The following is a 16624-nucleotide window of genomic DNA, read 5'->3' as shown; positions in this document are numbered from 1 at the left end:
GTCGGTAGGTTACGCTGGGGAAGCGGTCCCGCTGCCGCTTGCCGTCAGGTGGCTCGGGGCAAAACAGCTAGAGGAAAAGGCATTCCCGAGCGATCCTCTCCACGAGCTCCTCTCGATCTACCCCCGCTGCCAGCTTCAATATTCAAGAAGCAGGGCTGGGGCGACGTCAACCCATTCCGTCCCTCTCCGCGCAGACGAGCCCCACCTACGACCGCTGCCACGAGCAGCCGGACACCATACGGGAGTGCGACAAGACCGAGGCCGAGGTGTCGTCCATGTTGAACTCCGGCCGCTGGATCAGCTTCCAGATGGCCACGAAGGCGCCCGCATGCAACCTCGTCAACAACTGAGGCTCCTCTGGCTCAAACTCCATGGAGATTCAAGGGATAATGCCCGGAGATAGTAAAGATCAAATGATAATCCACTCGACGGACACCTCTGGTTAAACTTCTCGCCAGGATTGCCTAGGTAGCTGAGAGTTTATAATCGCTAGATGACAAGGAAGAAAAATAATACTATTGGTTGCTTCTTGTAGCACTCCGCTCATGGTCCAGCAACTCCCGATTTTTTCTTCCCTCGATCGCTTGCACGACACGACTGCACGAGTTCGTCCGATCGTCTGGTGTCGTTCCAACTTTCAAATTCCCCATCTCTAAGCGCAGGACGACAGAATCAATCCACAGGCTCAGGAGAGGTCAGGGCTGGATCGATTTTATCATTTCGTTCCTCTGCCGACTTGTGAGGTCTCCACTCTCCATCGACGGTGCCCTGAGGCAGAGGGAGGCCCCGTGTGGCAGCAGAGTCAAAGGAGAGATCAACAGAGGAGAGAGAACACACATGGTACAGGAGAGAAAAAGAAACAGAGTTGGAGATCTCACGGTTGGGATGATGCCACCTCATCAATCTGCGGCACGATCGTTTGGATCGTTGTCATGGCCTTGCCGAATGCCACACTCGGAAACAAACTTGGTCGTGGGCTAGGCGCCTAGAACTACATCAAAACAATTTTTCTATTGAATTTTTGCTGTGTGAATATTTGTACAAATTAAAGGTATCAAAATTGCTTACGGTGCTCAACGATGTTGTACAAATACTACTCCCTCTGTCCATAAAAGGATGTCGCATCCTTCCTCCCCTCTAGTTTAATTTAAATTTTGCCAAAAACCCCTCAAACATGCGGATCGTTTGAAATTTGGGATTCAAATTGAAAAATCAAAACTGGAATCTTCCCCGCCAACTTCCACCGTCCGGCAAGCAGAGCTCCCACCAGCCTCATCCAATCTCGCGGACGCATCAAATCTCGCGGAGCCGATTCCAATCTCGCAGAGGCAATCCATCTCGCGGACGTCGGACCTGGTGGATTGCAATCGTGGAGGAGCAATCGGGCGGGGGGGGGGGGGGGGGGGCTTGCTAGCGGCACTCCCTCATACGGCCGTGCCGCTCCTGCGTGAGTCTCCCCCGCCTCTGCAGCTCCCTCGACGTCTGCCACCGAGGAAGGAGGTTGCCGAAGAGGAGGTCATCGCCTTCTTCTGAGGACGAGGACGAGGTGGCGCTTGTCTTCCTCTGCTGCTGAAGAGGAGGACGTCGCCTTATTCTGATCTTGATCCTCATTTCATACTTGCAGCAACAAACAATACACTTGTTTAGTTCATAATCTTCAGAGCACCTGCAGTTCATACTCAGCAGCAACATTTAGTGGAGCAACAGAACTGGAACTGGATTCTTCTGTGATTGAACAATACACAAGAGTATTTGTCCAAGATCTATAGAAACAAGTTCAGAACTGGATTCTTCTCTGATTGAACAATACTCTGGTCTTTTCTATAAAAACAAGTTCAGAAATATGGAGTATCTGAACAGAGAGATTCAAAATGCAGCAATTTAGCTTTTCTAGGAGCTGTGTTGTGTGTGTCATGTTTGTGTGAACAGTGGGAATTGGTTCTTGACAGCTCTGAATTTTGATGACAGATGAAATGTTGGTACATGGCTGTAGAGTTAACTGGTTATGTTGTGAGTTAACTGAATTTATTTCAAAATACAATGATTGAGGTTACAGAGTTAGCATTGTGGAATAAAGAGGCTGTATTTGTTTCAGAATACAGAGATTGAGTCTGTGTCCCTAGTTAACATTGTGCACTGGAATAGAGTTAACATCAGAGAACTATAATAGAGTTAACTGAATTTACTTTTAACTGTTAACAGTAAACTTCTTTGTCTGAATAAAAACAGTTAACAGTTGTACCTATTAACTGAACTAGACAATACCATGATATTTATGCAACTACTGAACAAATACAATTTGGTACCAACATATAACATAATTTGAAAATGCTAAACAAATACACTTTGACACCAACTTACAAAGAATCAGTATTAGACGACATTCATATTCAAACAATATGTACATGTATGCTAAATAAGAATAAACTGGATAGGCAAATTGGAAGAGAAAAATCCTATGCGACAACACAACAGCAATAACCCTTGGCAGCACCGTCAAATATTCTAGTACCACCGTCAAATAACCCTTGGCAGCAATAACCATTAGAATCAAATAGAGTATATCGTGGGGGAACTCAATATAAATTGTAGAAGAGAGAGAAGATGGACAGGAACTCACCAAATTGGAGGTTGATGCCGGAGAAGACGTCTGAGCAGGGGTGCACAGCTGTGCTGGAAGACGATGATTCCAGACGGATCTTTAAAAGTGAACACGATTGGTCAACTCCATTCATCGGGTTCTGAATTTTTGTGGCTATTGAGATTGACTGCATGCCTCGTTCTATTCCAGGTGCATTTGTGAATGAAGAGATCGTGGGTTACGGCGGTGGAAGAGATGGTGGACGCGAACAGAAAAATAGCAGCGGAGAAGATGTGCAGTCGAGCGCGTACCTCGCTGCCGGCTTCCACCTCTCCCCTAGCCACAACGCCGACGCCCCTGTCAATGGTCGATGTGGCGGCAGTGTCCCTCCCGCGGCGGAGCAGCTTCTCTGGAGGCGTGGCGGCACGGGGCTACGGGCTACGGCGGCATGACCCAGGGGCCGCCACCCCTCCTCCCGAATTGGGTGGGATTAGGAAATCCACTGTATATCGACTGCTAGGCTACCGAATTAAAGATGTCCCGAGGGAAACGCCTGGAAAGAGAAACGTTGGGAGAACAAAATCCTCCTGATTTTCCTTTCTCCGTGCCATCGCAATTTCCTCCCGATTTCCATCCACTAAATCTGTTGCTGCCTTCTCAAATCCGCGGCTGCCTTCTCCTCTTGAATCTACGTCCTCGGCGGTGCTTGTGGCCGTCGTCGCAATGCCCGCCTGCCTGGCATGGGCGGAGCCGCCAATTCGAGGGCGGCTAGGGGGGGGGACGGGCGGAATCGCCGGAAGGAAAAACCGAGACACAGTCGAAACCGAGTTTCTCTTCACGAGGGCGATGAGGGAAAAGAGGATGAGGAGACGGATGATAAAAGACGAGGCAGGGGAATCGCTTGAAATGCCGATGGAACGGACGTGTAGTGCAGCACTACCCGGCGGTTAGTGGAAGGAGAAAGATCAGGATTGGGGAGGGGCTGCAGGGAGGCGGGCAGCTGAGTCCATCCGGGGGCAATTAACCCGGCCACTTTCTCACAGAAAAAAACACTAACAATGATGATGTGGCAAGTTGCTGATGTGGCATGGCTGCATGTGCAGGAAAATCAGGTGTCCCTAGTTCAGTTCCAGTTCAGTTAATAGTTGTGTCTGTTAACTGAATTTGTCCCTAATTTCAGTACTGATGTAACAGCTTCATGATATACATATTGTAACAGTTAACTCAAGAATTTAGTTGATGTTCAGATATTTGTGTGATGATGATGTTCCTCTACAGAATTGTATAACAACAACCTCTGCAATTGTGTGATGATGTTCAGAGAATTGTGCCTGCAGTAGTTGTGTGATGAATGTTAGTTGTAGTATTAGTTTCAGTAACTACATCAGTTGTTTCAGTAACTAGTTGTACTTGGGATGGTTTCTGTGATGATTATGGGATGATATCTGAAAATATTTTCAGGAACAAGATGGCTTCTAGGCTTTGGCTTAGAAACTCAAAATTGCAGATGCACTAGTGCCCTGACTTTTGATAATTGTAACATTGCTTAGAAACCCACTGCGAATTCTGTTTTAGCTTAGAAACTTAAAGTTCTGAAACTTTTGAAGAAAATATTTCAGGGTCAAGATTTCTGCATAATTCAGTTAATTAGATTCTGCACTTGAAAAAATGTGTTTAGGGTCAAGATTTCTGCATAATGCAACATGGATAGTTAAAAATTATGAAAAATGAATTTGTTATAGTTCAGTTAACTGAATTTTCTGAGAATTTCAGTTAATTCAAGAATTTGTGATGAATATACGTGTACATGTAATATTCAGTTCACAATTTCAGTTTATTTTATAATTCACATGCTACGTGTTTGATCTGAACTGAAACAGATAACAGAAATTAAACAAAAACAGTGACAAAAGTCAAGAAACGCATACCAGACCACGTTGAACACCATCAGGTTTGATCATAATGTAGCTCTGCTCAACATCCTGTAGGAAAAAAATCCAGTTAGGAGTATAGAACACTGTCCAGTACTGCAAGGGGATGATGGCAGAGCAGAGGCACTCACTGACATCATGAGAATTCAGAAATTTTGCATAGAGATATAGGTTCAGAAAAACTCAGCAGCTCTTGTGTTTCTGCTAGCTATAAACTTGATCTGTTCTCCTGACAGGAAGAACCTGTTTGCTTCGGCTTCGCAGTTCTAAAATTCAGAACTGTAGAAGGGGTTAAGTAGAATGGCTGAACAGTTATGAAGTGACAGTGGTTGTAATGGTTGCTATTATTCTGGCAACTACGTTTTGATAGCTAGAAATCTTGAGTAGATGAAGCTTCTGATGTCAATATTGATGTAGTGGTGACTGTGAGTTGTTGTTTCAATTTTTGATTCAAACAATAGGAAATAAATTTGTGTACTGACCGGCAATTTTCAGAGGGCTTCGGATAGCAGGCAATACCATCTGCAAAATAGGTGCCAAAGAGTGGAGGATGGCTCTAAGATAGCTGTTGGCTCCATAATTCTTTCAGAAAGTAGGCACTTCTTCAGTCCTGCAAGAACAGTTCAGCATCAAACCTTGTTTTTGCTGGTTCAAACAACTTAGCAAACACTTTTACAGACAACAATTCAATGTGAATGCCAATTGACTAGGAGCAGAGCAATCGATCCATTTCTTGAGTTCGAAACAGCACAGATTGTTCCCGTTTAGCAGCAATTGACAAGGAGAAATTGATTAAATTGACAAGGTACATGCTTCCTCTGCCGATGTTTGTTGTTCTGCACTTCTGCCTCCTCTTGAGGGACACATTGGCGTAATGGATAGCTGGTGAGCTGGGCAGCGGCGGGCTGGATAGGAGCGACGACTTGTGGACGACCTTGTTGTTGAGGGAGGGGAGACGAGCCGGAGGCGAAGTGACCCGTGGTGGAGGCACGGCCGCGGGAGGTTTCAGCGGCAGGAGGAGGCCGTGCCTCGGAGGTAGAGGGGGCCGGCGAGCGCGACGGCAGGGAGTACGGCGGAGGCGGCCAGCCCGCGCGACGGCTGGGCGCTTGGCGGAGGCGGTCAGCGAGCCGGCGGGCAGGGTGTAGCGAGAAAAACCCAACCTTCGAAGGCGGAGGGCGAGCAGCACGGGGGAGCTAGACGGCGGAGCGGGAGCAGCCCAGTGGAGCTAGACGGCGGAGGGAGGTAGCGAGGCAAGCTATCCGTCGCTGCGTGCGGCGTACGAGCGGAGCAGCGGCGGCATGCGGCGTACGAGTGGAGCGGCGGCGTGCGGCGAGGAAGAAGAGCGTGGGAGGACCGCCTGTTTGGTCGGGAATTTTCGAGGATTTTTTTGCAAAATGCATTGTGCGACATCCTTTTACGGACAGAGCGAGTGTTATGTTTAGTATTTTTTTAATTATTTCGTAGCAACACGGTTACTCACCGTTTTCGCTGGTACTACAATTATTTTCGAGCTTGTTATCTACGGTAAACCTCTGTCCGTAGTCCGTACCATCAAATGGGTTGGTCTGCGCTGTGACCCGAGCCCCGAGGTAACGACGGATTCGATCCGGCTGGTAGGTGTCTAAAGTACAAACCAACCAACTGCGCAAGAACAAAGAGACGTGACCTCCCCCATTCGCAAATCTGGCGGAATCCTAGGGGCTTGTCCGTAAGATGCCCACCCGACAATGGAGCATAAAATTCCCCAACCTGGCAATCGCCTCCGATGCTGAAACCCTAGAACTAGATGGCCTAACCAGCCCCCTCAGACAGAATCCGCCCATAGCCATGCCGCAATTTCGGCGCTGGGCGGATCTGCCACCGGATCTCCTCTGCCGGATCGGCGACATCCTCGACCTCAAGTGCTATGCCAGCGCGCGTGGCGCCTGCACGGCGTGGCGCTGCGCGCTCGCGCCGCCGTCCCCGTCGCTCCTCGTCGTCCTTGATGACAACAGGTACCGCCCCTCCGCCGCCTCGCTCCCGACGCAACGCTCCTTCGAGCTCAAGCCCATCCTCTCGGGGGGGCGCTGCGTCGGCTCTAGCAACGGCTGGCTCGCCCTCTCCATCTGCCTCTACGGCGGGCACAACATGTTCAGCCTCTTTAGCCCCATCAGCGGCACCGAGATCCTCCTGCCTCCGCTGATCTACGAGAGTAGGTGGGTCTCGAAGCTCGTCTTCGCTCCCAACCCCGCCAAGGACGACTTCGTCGCCGCGGCCATCTGTGACATAGACAGGCTCGCCTACGTCACGGCCGGGGCCAGGAGGTGGGCCATCCTCGATCCCGTCCGCCTGGTCGCTGGGGACCAGCTCGCCGATGTCGTCTACCACGACAAAGGTAGAGTCTACTGCCTCACGCGGTGCGGAGACGTGTACGTGCTCCGCCTGCCGGAGCGTCGCCGCCGGAAGCCTGTGGTCGCCGAGGATTCAGCTGCTGGCCCATCAGAACAAACGGTACCTGTACTCTCACCCACTGATCATCCCGCACTTAGTTTTCATGGGAGGCGAAATCAACAACAGCGCAACTTGCGCATGATGTGCTATGAACATCGCCGATGGAGAGAGTACCAGCCGCATCAATCTATCTCACATATTAAGGCTGCCTTCGGTCCGGATGTGCTTATGCCTAGGAAAGTTCCTCCTGGATCTGTTGGGCCAGACCTGAATGCACCAGCTACGGTTGAGCCCTTGTTGTCTGAGAGCAACCTTCCATTTGACCCTGACAACAGTTTTGCCCCGCCATACAACACAGTGTCAGTTTTTACTAGTGCCAAGAACCTGGTGTTCTGTGAGGGTAACCTGTACCAAATCTGGAGGAATGCCAGCTGCACGGTTACTTTGCAGCTGCCAGGAGGCGGTCATCGTCGTGTTTCAGAGAATGAAGTATTGGTTCTGAGGTATTATCCCCGGCGCCAACCATGCTGGGATGCTGTGACTGACTTGGGGGGCTACTCAGTGTTTGTTGGGAGAAACAATGCGGTGTCGATGTATGCTGAAGGTATTCCGGGGCTGAAGGGTAATTGTGTGTACTGGATTGGTGGGAGTGGTAGGGATCAGGGAATGGTCTTTGATATGGAAACTGGGAGGTCTACACCTTGCCATCCTGTGGCTGGTGTCGTACCGGGTCTGCCGAAAAGCACAATCTGCTGGTTCTTCCTGAGTGACATGGTGAATAACTGCAACATTAATGGAGGAAGAAGAGTTTATCAGACCCGAGCTAGAGTTCGGGCCGAACGTGCACAAGATGCGGAAGAGTGATGCGTCGCCAAATTGCTTGGCGACATAGTGAGCACCACCAGTCATGGTGGTGGAAAATGTTTATCATGCCTGGTCTGAAGCTGCTGAAAGATCAGGCAGAGTGTAATGTGGCAAAACTGCTTGCTGTAGCCAATAGATCGTTTTAATTTATATGTTTCCTAAATAATTTGTTTCTGTAATGTTCTAGTTTGTAGACTGTCATCTTCATATGTTCATGCCATGTAATGGAATAATCTTGTTGTAAACTTATATTCATCATGTTGTGATGGAATAAGGATGGTTTTAAAAGTTTTTTGTATGGTGGAATTATTATTTTAATCTTGTTGTCACTTGTTCTTCCGTAGTTCCTTTTGTACTCGGTACTTCAATCCTGGTTGCAGAATCCTCTGTTACCACAGTTGCCTCCTACTAGTGATGAGTTTTCTTGCTACCCGGTGAAGCCACATATATATCATGCCTTTTTTTTTCTACCCAATTTTTGCCGAGAGCTCGAGTTGTCTTCTTTGCTGCTACGCCACGGCCCCCAATCCAGCCTCTGTTTACAACTCCCCTTCACAGTTGCTCTCTCCATCTTGCCTCCTTTGTATCCTCGCGTTCTTGGCGTCCCTGACCTGGTGCTCTTAAACCCGTTATTCAAATCTCGCTTCCAGGAATCCTTGGTCTCTGAGCTATTCCAACGCGTCGTCTCAGCGATATTTGTAAAAACATCAATCGTACGTTTGCTTTAAGGTATACCTTCTTCCTCTACCTCTGCATGCGCGTGGAGCATGTCTCTGCGCCCCCAACAGGCCACACAAAATCAGCGGCCATCAACCCCTGCATCCAACTCCGTCCACTTCCCAATCGACAGCCTGCTTAAAGCACCAACGTTCAGCGGTTGGATCTCCTGAAGCAGCCTCCTACACAGTAACAAAGCAGTTACTTTATTCTCTGGCCCCGTCCGGTTCTGCCTTCAAAAATTGGTTCTATGTTTCCTGATATTGGTTTCCCTCAATTCTGCCTATGTTTTTGCAGAATGGATTGAACCATCTCCTCCTCCACGGGAACCATACAACAGGGTATGTTCTCTCTCGACCTAAAGGAAAATAATCCGTTTGGATACTTGCTCATTGTTTCTTTCTTTCATTTTCTTTGCAGGATTTTTATCAGGATGTGCTTCTCCAGGCATCGGTCGTTCCTGGTTCATTGCCATCAGAACAATTGTTAGGTAAGCTTAGGGTGTTGGTGAATTCTGCTGAGCATACGCATCATTTTCGAAGTGTACGTGTAGAAGACCATTGTAGGACAAAATGCTCTTATGTGATGTCCAAAAGCAGCGCCTGTTGTTCTTCTCTGCAATTTCCATGCATACTTCAAAGGTGGTTCTCTGCACAGTGTGAACATCTTTATTAGTTCTCATGCTATTTGTACTTATCAATGCATTTAGTTTACTTCTCAATGTATAGAAAATCAGTACCTCAGATGATTTCAGTTCCGCCTTCTTTCGTGGCATAAAAGTTCACAAAGTTTGATGCTTAAACAGGGTGGTGTTGTGGTGACGGATAGTTCCTCATGTACAAGATTGTCATTTGATTTTTAAATTTCTCACTCTCCTGCTACGGCTCGTTTTTTTGAAAGAAATCTGTAGGAAAGATTCCGACAGAGAGAGTATATATTAAAATAAAGAAAATATATGTACAAATATAAAAAGGGACACAATAAGGGTAAGCATCAAACTCGTGGGTTTTCCAATCACTATTTTAGAAAACTATCTTTTAGCTTATACTTTTTTGCTAGAATAAGTGAATAAAGGAAGCTATTTATTCCCTTTCCAATTAAAGACTTCCAAAATTATATGATCCATGTTATGCAACATATCCCATGCCAATTATTTAAATGCCGTCCTATTTATGTTTTGCAGAAATTAACATCGAGTAGTGCCACTCCTAAAATAGATGCCACCATAGCATGTTTTCGAGTGATATTAAATACGAAATACGTGCTCCCTAACCAATTATCTTCCCAAACCCACATAGATTCGCCAGTCAAGACTGGAAAGGAGCCAAATTGGAAAAATATTATTTGACCCACATTAGACCCTAACAAAAATGAGACTCCATCGGTTTGGCTTTTTCTGGCGAAAGTGGATTTAGCTTCAAGTATTGAGGAGAGGAGAAGTGACCGTCAGACTCCATCCTATTCCTATGTGAGTAATTTTAACAACCATTTACTGAGCAGACATTTATTTTTAATACCTAAGTCCTAAACACCTAGGCCTCTTTGGTCCTAAGGAGTACACAAAATCTCTCATTTTAGGCAACCGATACTTCCTGCCATGTTGATCTCTTTGCTAGAAAACCTAGAACGATAAAAGTGTGATCTCTCGTGAACTCCTCAGAGGATCTCTAAGAAGGACATGACGAAAATAGAGAGACTACTCAGAGCCGAGTTAGTGAGAAATAGCCGACTGCTATAAGATTAACTAGAGGTGTGCCAACTGCTTAGTTGTTTCTCAAAAGGGTTTTCAATATTCTTCCAATCTCTGCTACTCCCTCCGTCCAACAAAAAATGTCTCAATTTTGTCAAAATTTGGATGTATCTAGATGTGACTTAGTGTATAGATGCATTCAAATTTAATCAAAATTGAGACATCTTTTGTTGAACGGAGGGAGTATGAAGTTTGCGATAGTGAATATGGATGCCAGGGTACTTGGCGTAATGCACCCCATGCATATCCAGGCACATTTATCGTAACCTCCCCGAAACAATAAATTTCACTTTTGTGAACTTATATCTTTAGTCCCGATAACTACTCAAAACACGCAAAATGACTTTTAAATTGGCAGCTTGCTTCAGGAGTTCAGGTCATGATCCATAAAAAAGATTATATCATTCTCATACTGTAAAACAGATAACCCATCATCCATTAGATGCGGAATCACCCACTGATGCCCATCATTTTGGCTCCACTGATGAGAATATTTACCTAACATATCGGACACACGATATGTTACCTTGTAAATATAGTAGCAATACAATCATATGAAGTATATGTGAAATTGTGAATGCATGACAAGCGTGTAATTAAAACTTCTGCACTGTTACTCTTGTTGCCTACAACCTTGCTAAATATAGTACGGTGAGAGGTACGCCTAGTAAACATACAGATCGACTGGTGTCTTATTTCTTTATTCTGCTAATATTATCGTAATCCTACAATATGTACAACATCCACGAAACGCATAGTCTGAACTCTGAAGATGACAACCCAAGAACTGAACGCCGCAGTTCTTCTCCAGTCAAGATTCCGTAACAACTTTCAGGGCATGGTGGCGCTGAAATACAACGCCTGCAGCAACCGGAAAACTTCAGTGATATCCGGTCTCTGGTCAGGCTTCACCGACGTGCAGCGCACCGCTAGCTCCAGGGCTGCCTGCATCCCCTGTTGAGCCGTATGGGATATGTTGGGGTCCAGTATCTGCGATGCGCCGTCCACCAAGTTGATCCGCCTCCGCACCCACCTGACAATGTCTGAAGAGTCCTTGGATGCCAGCTGCTCCGCAGGCCTCCCGGTGACCAGCTCCAGAAGAATGACCCCAAAGCTGTAGACATCCATGAGGTTTGTTGGGTTCTTGGTGAAGTTTTCCTCTGGTTTCATGAAAAGAGCAAAGGTCTTCAGTTAAATCAGTTGCCATGAATCTTCTAGGTGTGCAATTATACATTGAGTGGTTAGTAATTAAAGAACGTAGTCTAAAAGAATTCGGTACACAAAATGCTTCTGAATATATGTACTGGAGATGTAGGCATTTCAGACCTGACTGTACGGGTTCAGTTACAAGAATGCATACCTGGCGCGATATAGCACTTTTGATTCACGTCCGAATACAAGGAAGACCGGTAGACCTTTTCCCCAACGAAACAAGGAATCCCAAATCCTGCAACCCTGGGTTCAATTTCAAATTCATTGGCAAGTAGCACATTGCTCGACTTCAGATCACGATGCAGCACGCGAGGGGTATAATCATGGTGAAGGTACACCAATCCCTGAGCTACTCCCAGCGCAATCTTTAGCCTGTCTTTCCACCCCAACGTGAATTTCGGTGCGTAAATCATATCTTGTAAGCTTCCTTTCTGAAAGTATTCATAAATGACGCTGACCTCTCCTTCCGAGTAGCAGAAGCCTGTTATCTTGGCAATATTCTTGTGCCGGATTTTTGCCAAGACATTCATCTCACTCTTTACTTGTCTGAATGTTAGCTTGTCTGAACAGACCAGCCGTTTCACTGCAACTTTTTGCCCATCTTGTAGCACGATCAGATAGACATTTCCAAATGCCCCCCTACCAATCACATTCTTGTCGTGGAACGCGGAGAACAATTCCTCTCCGGTTATCTTGATCGGCTGAAAGAGCACCAGTTTCCATGGGGAGGGCCTTTTGCCATATAACCTCCTATAGACTGCAAAAGCTCCTATAGCCAGCAGCATTGCTCCAGTGATGAATGATGCCACGGTTGCAGCCAATGCTAGCCACCGATGCTTTCTCAATGGCACAACGCAATTGTTTGACAATCCGGGACCGCATAGCCCAGGGTTCCCTTGGAGAAACACGGCAGGAAGACCGGAGATCAGCTCTTGCGGCACAGGGCCAGAGAGCCGGTTGTACGAGACATTGAGCAATGCAAGCTTCAGGTTCTGGAGATTTGCTGGAATGGCACCGGTGAGGCCATTGCTGGACAGGTCAATGTACGTCAGCACCGGCAAGGCCCCCAGAGATGTCGGTATCGGCCCGGTGAGGCCGTTGCTGGACAGATGGAGCGACACCAGCCTCTTGCAGTTCCTGAACTCTGGGATCGAACCGGAGAGCGCATTGTGGGAGATATTGATAATGCTCATCACCGGCGAGTCACAGAGGTTGTCGGGCAATACGCCGCTTAGCTTGTTCAGAGATGCGGAAAACCGGTACATGGTGCGGATCATGCCGATGGTCAGAGGCAGCCCACCGGAGAAGCTGTTGTTGTCAACCTGAACCTGCTCGAGCCGAGACACCTCACCGGGGAACTCGGGCAACCGGCCAGAGAACCGGTTGTTCTCGGCGCGGATGACCTGCAAATCCGGCAGCGACCACAGGCCGGCGGGGAGCTCGCCGGTGAACGCGTTGTCATGCACCTGGAACCTCTGCAGCATCACGCACTTCTCGACCCCGTCCGGGAACGGGCCAGAGAAGCCATTCCGGGACAAATCCAGAGAAAGCAGCTTCTGGAACTTGCGGCCGAATCCCCGAGGAATCGCTCCGGTCAAGCCGTTCATGGACAAATCGAGTGCCTCCAGCTGCTCCAACGCAAGGAAAGTCTCGGGGATCGCGCCGGTAAATCCCGACCCCTGCAAGAAGAGCCACCTGAGGTTCCCCATCTTCCCGAGCTCCGGCGGCAGCGGGGACTCCAGGAACTGGTTCCCGGACAGGTCGAGGTAGTGAAGGCCTGTCAGGTTGCGGAACAGAGCCGGGTGGAGCACCCCGGAGAGGCGGTTGCGGCCCAGGTCGAGCACCTGGAGGGCGGCCCCGAGCGCGGCGAGGCCCGGAGGCACGGGGCCCTCGATGTCGTTGCCGCTGAGGTCGAGCGAGGCCAGCGAGGGGGGGAGCCCCGCCGCGAGCTGCTCCGGCAGCGGGCCCCAGAAGGCGGCGGAGCTGAGGTTGAGGGAGACGAGCGAGGCGCAGCGCGAGAGCTGCAGCGGGACGGTCGTGTTGAAGGCGTTGGAGGCGAGGCTGAGGTGGGACAGGCCCGGCACGCGGCAGAGCGAGGCGGCGTCGATGTCGCCCGAGAGGCCTAAACCTTGAAGAGAAACGGCGATGGAGACGACGGAGGAAGAGGAAGAGGAGGCCGTGCAGGTGATGTGTGGCCAGTTGCAGTAGGGCGTGGAGAGGGACCAGGAGGCGAGGGCGCCGGATGGGTCTCGCAGGGCGGCCTTGAAGCTCAGCAGGAGGTCCTGTGGCTGTGGCTGCAGCTCTGGTCCTGCCGCTGCCGCCGAGGGTGCGGCGATGATCAGAGGCGGTAGGAGGAGCAAGAAGAGGGGTAGGCAGTAGGCGGCGGCGGTTGCCATGGAGGGATGCAACGCCGGCCTGGCCAGCGAATTGCAGCAGTGATACTGTGCGAGTGCAAACAGGAGGGGGGAGAGTGAGTGAGTGAGTGGCCGCCGAACGAGTTAGACTGGGAACTATGCACTGCTGCTGTTGTTGGTCAAGGCAGTGTCAGATACTCAGATGAACTAGACAGCGCGGATCTACGTAGGAGGCGACCGGTTGACATGTGCTTTTCCACCGTCGTGTCAGCACTCAGCAGTGGGCTCTGCAGGATTTTTTGGCGGGCGTCGAGGTAGGTTGGACGCGGCAGCTTTTTGCCTTGCGTTGTTTCTCGTGGAATTTTTGGACACTAGGAGGACACGGGCGCTTTTGGACTTTGGAGCGGCGCCATTGTCCTGCCCTGCTCCTGAGTGGTTGAGGTTGAGGCGATGTGACGCTCGCGGAGTTACCGGCCGTGGGACCGGAGCAGCATGGCAGCATCAGCACCGGGGATGGGAGGGAAGATTTTTTTGCCCATTCAGCCCCCTGAGCAATAAAATTGTCAGAAATGGCCTCCTCCAAAACATAATGTCAAAAATGGCATGACAAAAATGCTATCTTCGTTGGCGGACAGGCTATCTGAAAAGGCGGAAAGGCCATTAGGCCATCTCACAAGGCGGAATGTGTCTATCAGCTGACAAAAAGCTTGATAGGGCCCGCCTGGACCATGCTCGATCAGTAAAAAAGGCATCGAAGACTCAAGAATCCTCTTTGCCAGGGAACATCTACTATCAGCTGTCGTAGAGAATTCGAGGTGGACCTAACACACTACGAGAGAGCCTATTCATCTGTACCAACTATTTTGGTGTAGTTGATTAGTCCCTTTTTATTTCTACTTACTCAGTGCAAGCTTCCGGGCGACAGAACCACTCACGTTAAAGCAAGTCTTGAATCCGGACGGCTATGCCACTCACGTTGAAACAAGACCATTGTGATTCCGGGCGAATCCGCTCACGTTAAATCACAACTTATATGCACTAAGTACTTAAAAATAACAAGGCCTAACCGGGAGACTTATATGAACAAATTAGTACTATATTGCTTTAGGAATATTAGTACAAGAGAGAGCATACACACCTTACACTTGCTCACACCTTGTTCTCCACCTTCTTCACTTTCTTATTCTCTACTACACAAGGTGTGAGGCAAGGGCCTCTATTTATAGGACTACATGGCCATTGGATCTTTGACATGTGTCAAAATCTTAGCCATTGATACAAAATATCTAAATCCTTCCACATACTTCTACATAAATATCTAGGTACTAAAAGATTTCCTATTTATTTATTTTAAACTCCTATTCTAGAGTATTCCAAAGCTTCTACATAATTCTTCATGCATATCTAAACACTAGAAAGTTCCCTCTTTTATTTATTTTATATTCTAGAGTATTCCATAATAATGTCTTCTTTCTTGTAATATTGAGAACACTCTAAAAGTTTGCATTGTATTCTCCAACAGCTGTCAAATTAATGAACCCAGCTTGTTTTATTTAGTTCTCGTGCAAAAACAAGAGCGTGTGATAGGATTAGAGCCAAAATAAATTCCTTTAAGGCTTTGTTTGGATGTCTGAATTCAACCCACGGAATTGAATTGGGCTGGAATACCAAATCCACCGAGGCATTGAAATGGACCGCAATTCAATTCTTTTGTTTGGATGTACATGTATTCAGTAGTTGGAGTATGAGAAGACCAACCAATTCTACGTTGTGTTTGGATGGCCAATGTATTGAATTGCATTCTCACGTCAGAGTCTCGTCCCCGTCCCGTCCCCATCCATATCCTGATCTGAAATCACCGGCTGCCACCGAATGAGCGTGGCCTCCGGCCTCCCTTCACCAGCATCCATCAACTTCCCACACCGCCGTGCGCCCGTGTCCGCCGCTCTCCTTCCCATACCTCGACAGCTCCTTCCCTAGTTCCCTCTGTACAAGGTCGATGTGTAGCCAGCAGCAGCGCTGGTAGCTCGAGGAGCACGACAAGGAGGGGAGGAGGAAGGGGAGCTGCGACGCCGGCGGGGAGCCCGCGACGGTTGAGGACCCGGTGGAGGCGGCTGGAGGAGAAGGAAGGAGGGGCTGAGTGCGAGCAACGCCGGCGAGTGCGAGAGGAGAGTGGCATCGGAGATAGGCAGCGCCACGAGCACCGCCTGCCCCGAGGTCTGCCGGTGGTCGCGCTTCCTCTTCCCCAAATGCAGCAGCGAGCGGCGAGTGCTTCTCTTTTTTTCCAGGGGAGAACGAACCGGTAACCAGCGAGCGGAGCAATTCTGCGAATACAGAGCTGGAGGGCTCGGAATTGAGTGCTGGCTCGCGTAGGTGGGCGGGCGGGGAGCTCGGAATTCGGGAACGTTTCCAGCCGTCAATACCGAGGCCACCCAAACAGCTGAATTCAGCCATCCGAATACCAATTCATGATTCTGGCTCTGAATACAAACATCCAAACGCAGTGTAATTAGCCTCTTCTCTCTAGCAAATGCAGTACACTAGATTTTTCAGGCCGCATGCAAAAGTAGCACGTAATCCAAATAAGGGCCCCGCGTCATCGCACGCTAACACCCAATCAAGCAATTTTTTAATGAAAGTAGGGAAATTAGCACACCATCACGCCGTGACCTCGTCAGGTCTCCACGGAGTGACGGAGTCTGGCCCACAAAGGCCTCATGTCAGCCTTCCGTCCAGTAAATTTATCTATCCACCAATTGAAATGTCAATTACTCATTCAGCCTAG

At 48.7% G+C, this 16624-nt stretch overlaps 2 protein-coding genes and 1 long non-coding RNA gene across 5 annotated transcripts; 1 reads left to right on the top strand and 2 right to left on the bottom strand.

Moving 5' to 3' along the window:
* Nucleotides 1–364: 364 nt before the first annotated feature.
* Nucleotides 365–5913, bottom strand: LOC104585362. Of its 3 annotated transcripts, none has more exons than XR_002960842.1 (7): nt 5322–5913; nt 4995–5122; nt 4644–4791; nt 2893–4563; nt 2621–2782; nt 879–1617; nt 365–768 (listed from the first exon to the last, which is right to left on the bottom strand). It is a non-coding gene; the product is annotated as an uncharacterized LOC104585362 (long non-coding RNA). The 3 variants fall into 3 exon arrangements; XR_002960844.1 differs by lacking the exon at nt 365–768 and having other exon boundaries at nt 993–1617; nt 2893–3912; nt 4510–4563; nt 5322–5910; XR_002960843.1 differs by lacking the exon at nt 365–768 and having other exon boundaries at nt 993–1666; nt 5322–5912.
* A 287-nt stretch (nt 5914–6200) lies between these two features.
* Nucleotides 6201–8127, top strand: LOC100838142. The gene has a single exon (XM_003579906.4). The coding sequence runs from the start codon at nt 6226–6228 to the stop codon at nt 7804–7806; it is 1581 nt and encodes a 526-aa protein (XP_003579954.2). The 5' UTR covers nt 6201–6225; the 3' UTR covers nt 7807–8127.
* Nucleotides 8128–10803: 2676 nt separating this feature from the next.
* On the bottom strand, nt 10804–14888 carry LOC100835384 (probably inactive leucine-rich repeat receptor-like protein kinase At5g06940). Its single transcript, XM_003581298.4, has 2 exons — nt 11634–14888; nt 10804–11433 (listed from the first exon to the last, which is right to left on the bottom strand). Exons 1-2 carry the CDS (start codon nt 13879–13881, stop codon nt 11105–11107), a joined length of 2577 nt encoding a protein of 858 aa, XP_003581346.1. The 5' UTR covers nt 13882–14888; the 3' UTR covers nt 10804–11104.
* Between the last annotated feature and the right edge of the window lie 1736 nt (nt 14889–16624).

The sequence above is a fragment of the Brachypodium distachyon genome, chromosome 5 (genome assembly GCF_000005505.3).
Source record: "Brachypodium distachyon strain Bd21 chromosome 5, Brachypodium_distachyon_v3.0, whole genome shotgun sequence".
Lineage (NCBI taxonomy): Eukaryota > Viridiplantae > Streptophyta > Magnoliopsida > Poales > Poaceae > Brachypodium > Brachypodium distachyon.
This window is presented reverse-complemented; position numbering and strand designations above follow the sequence as displayed.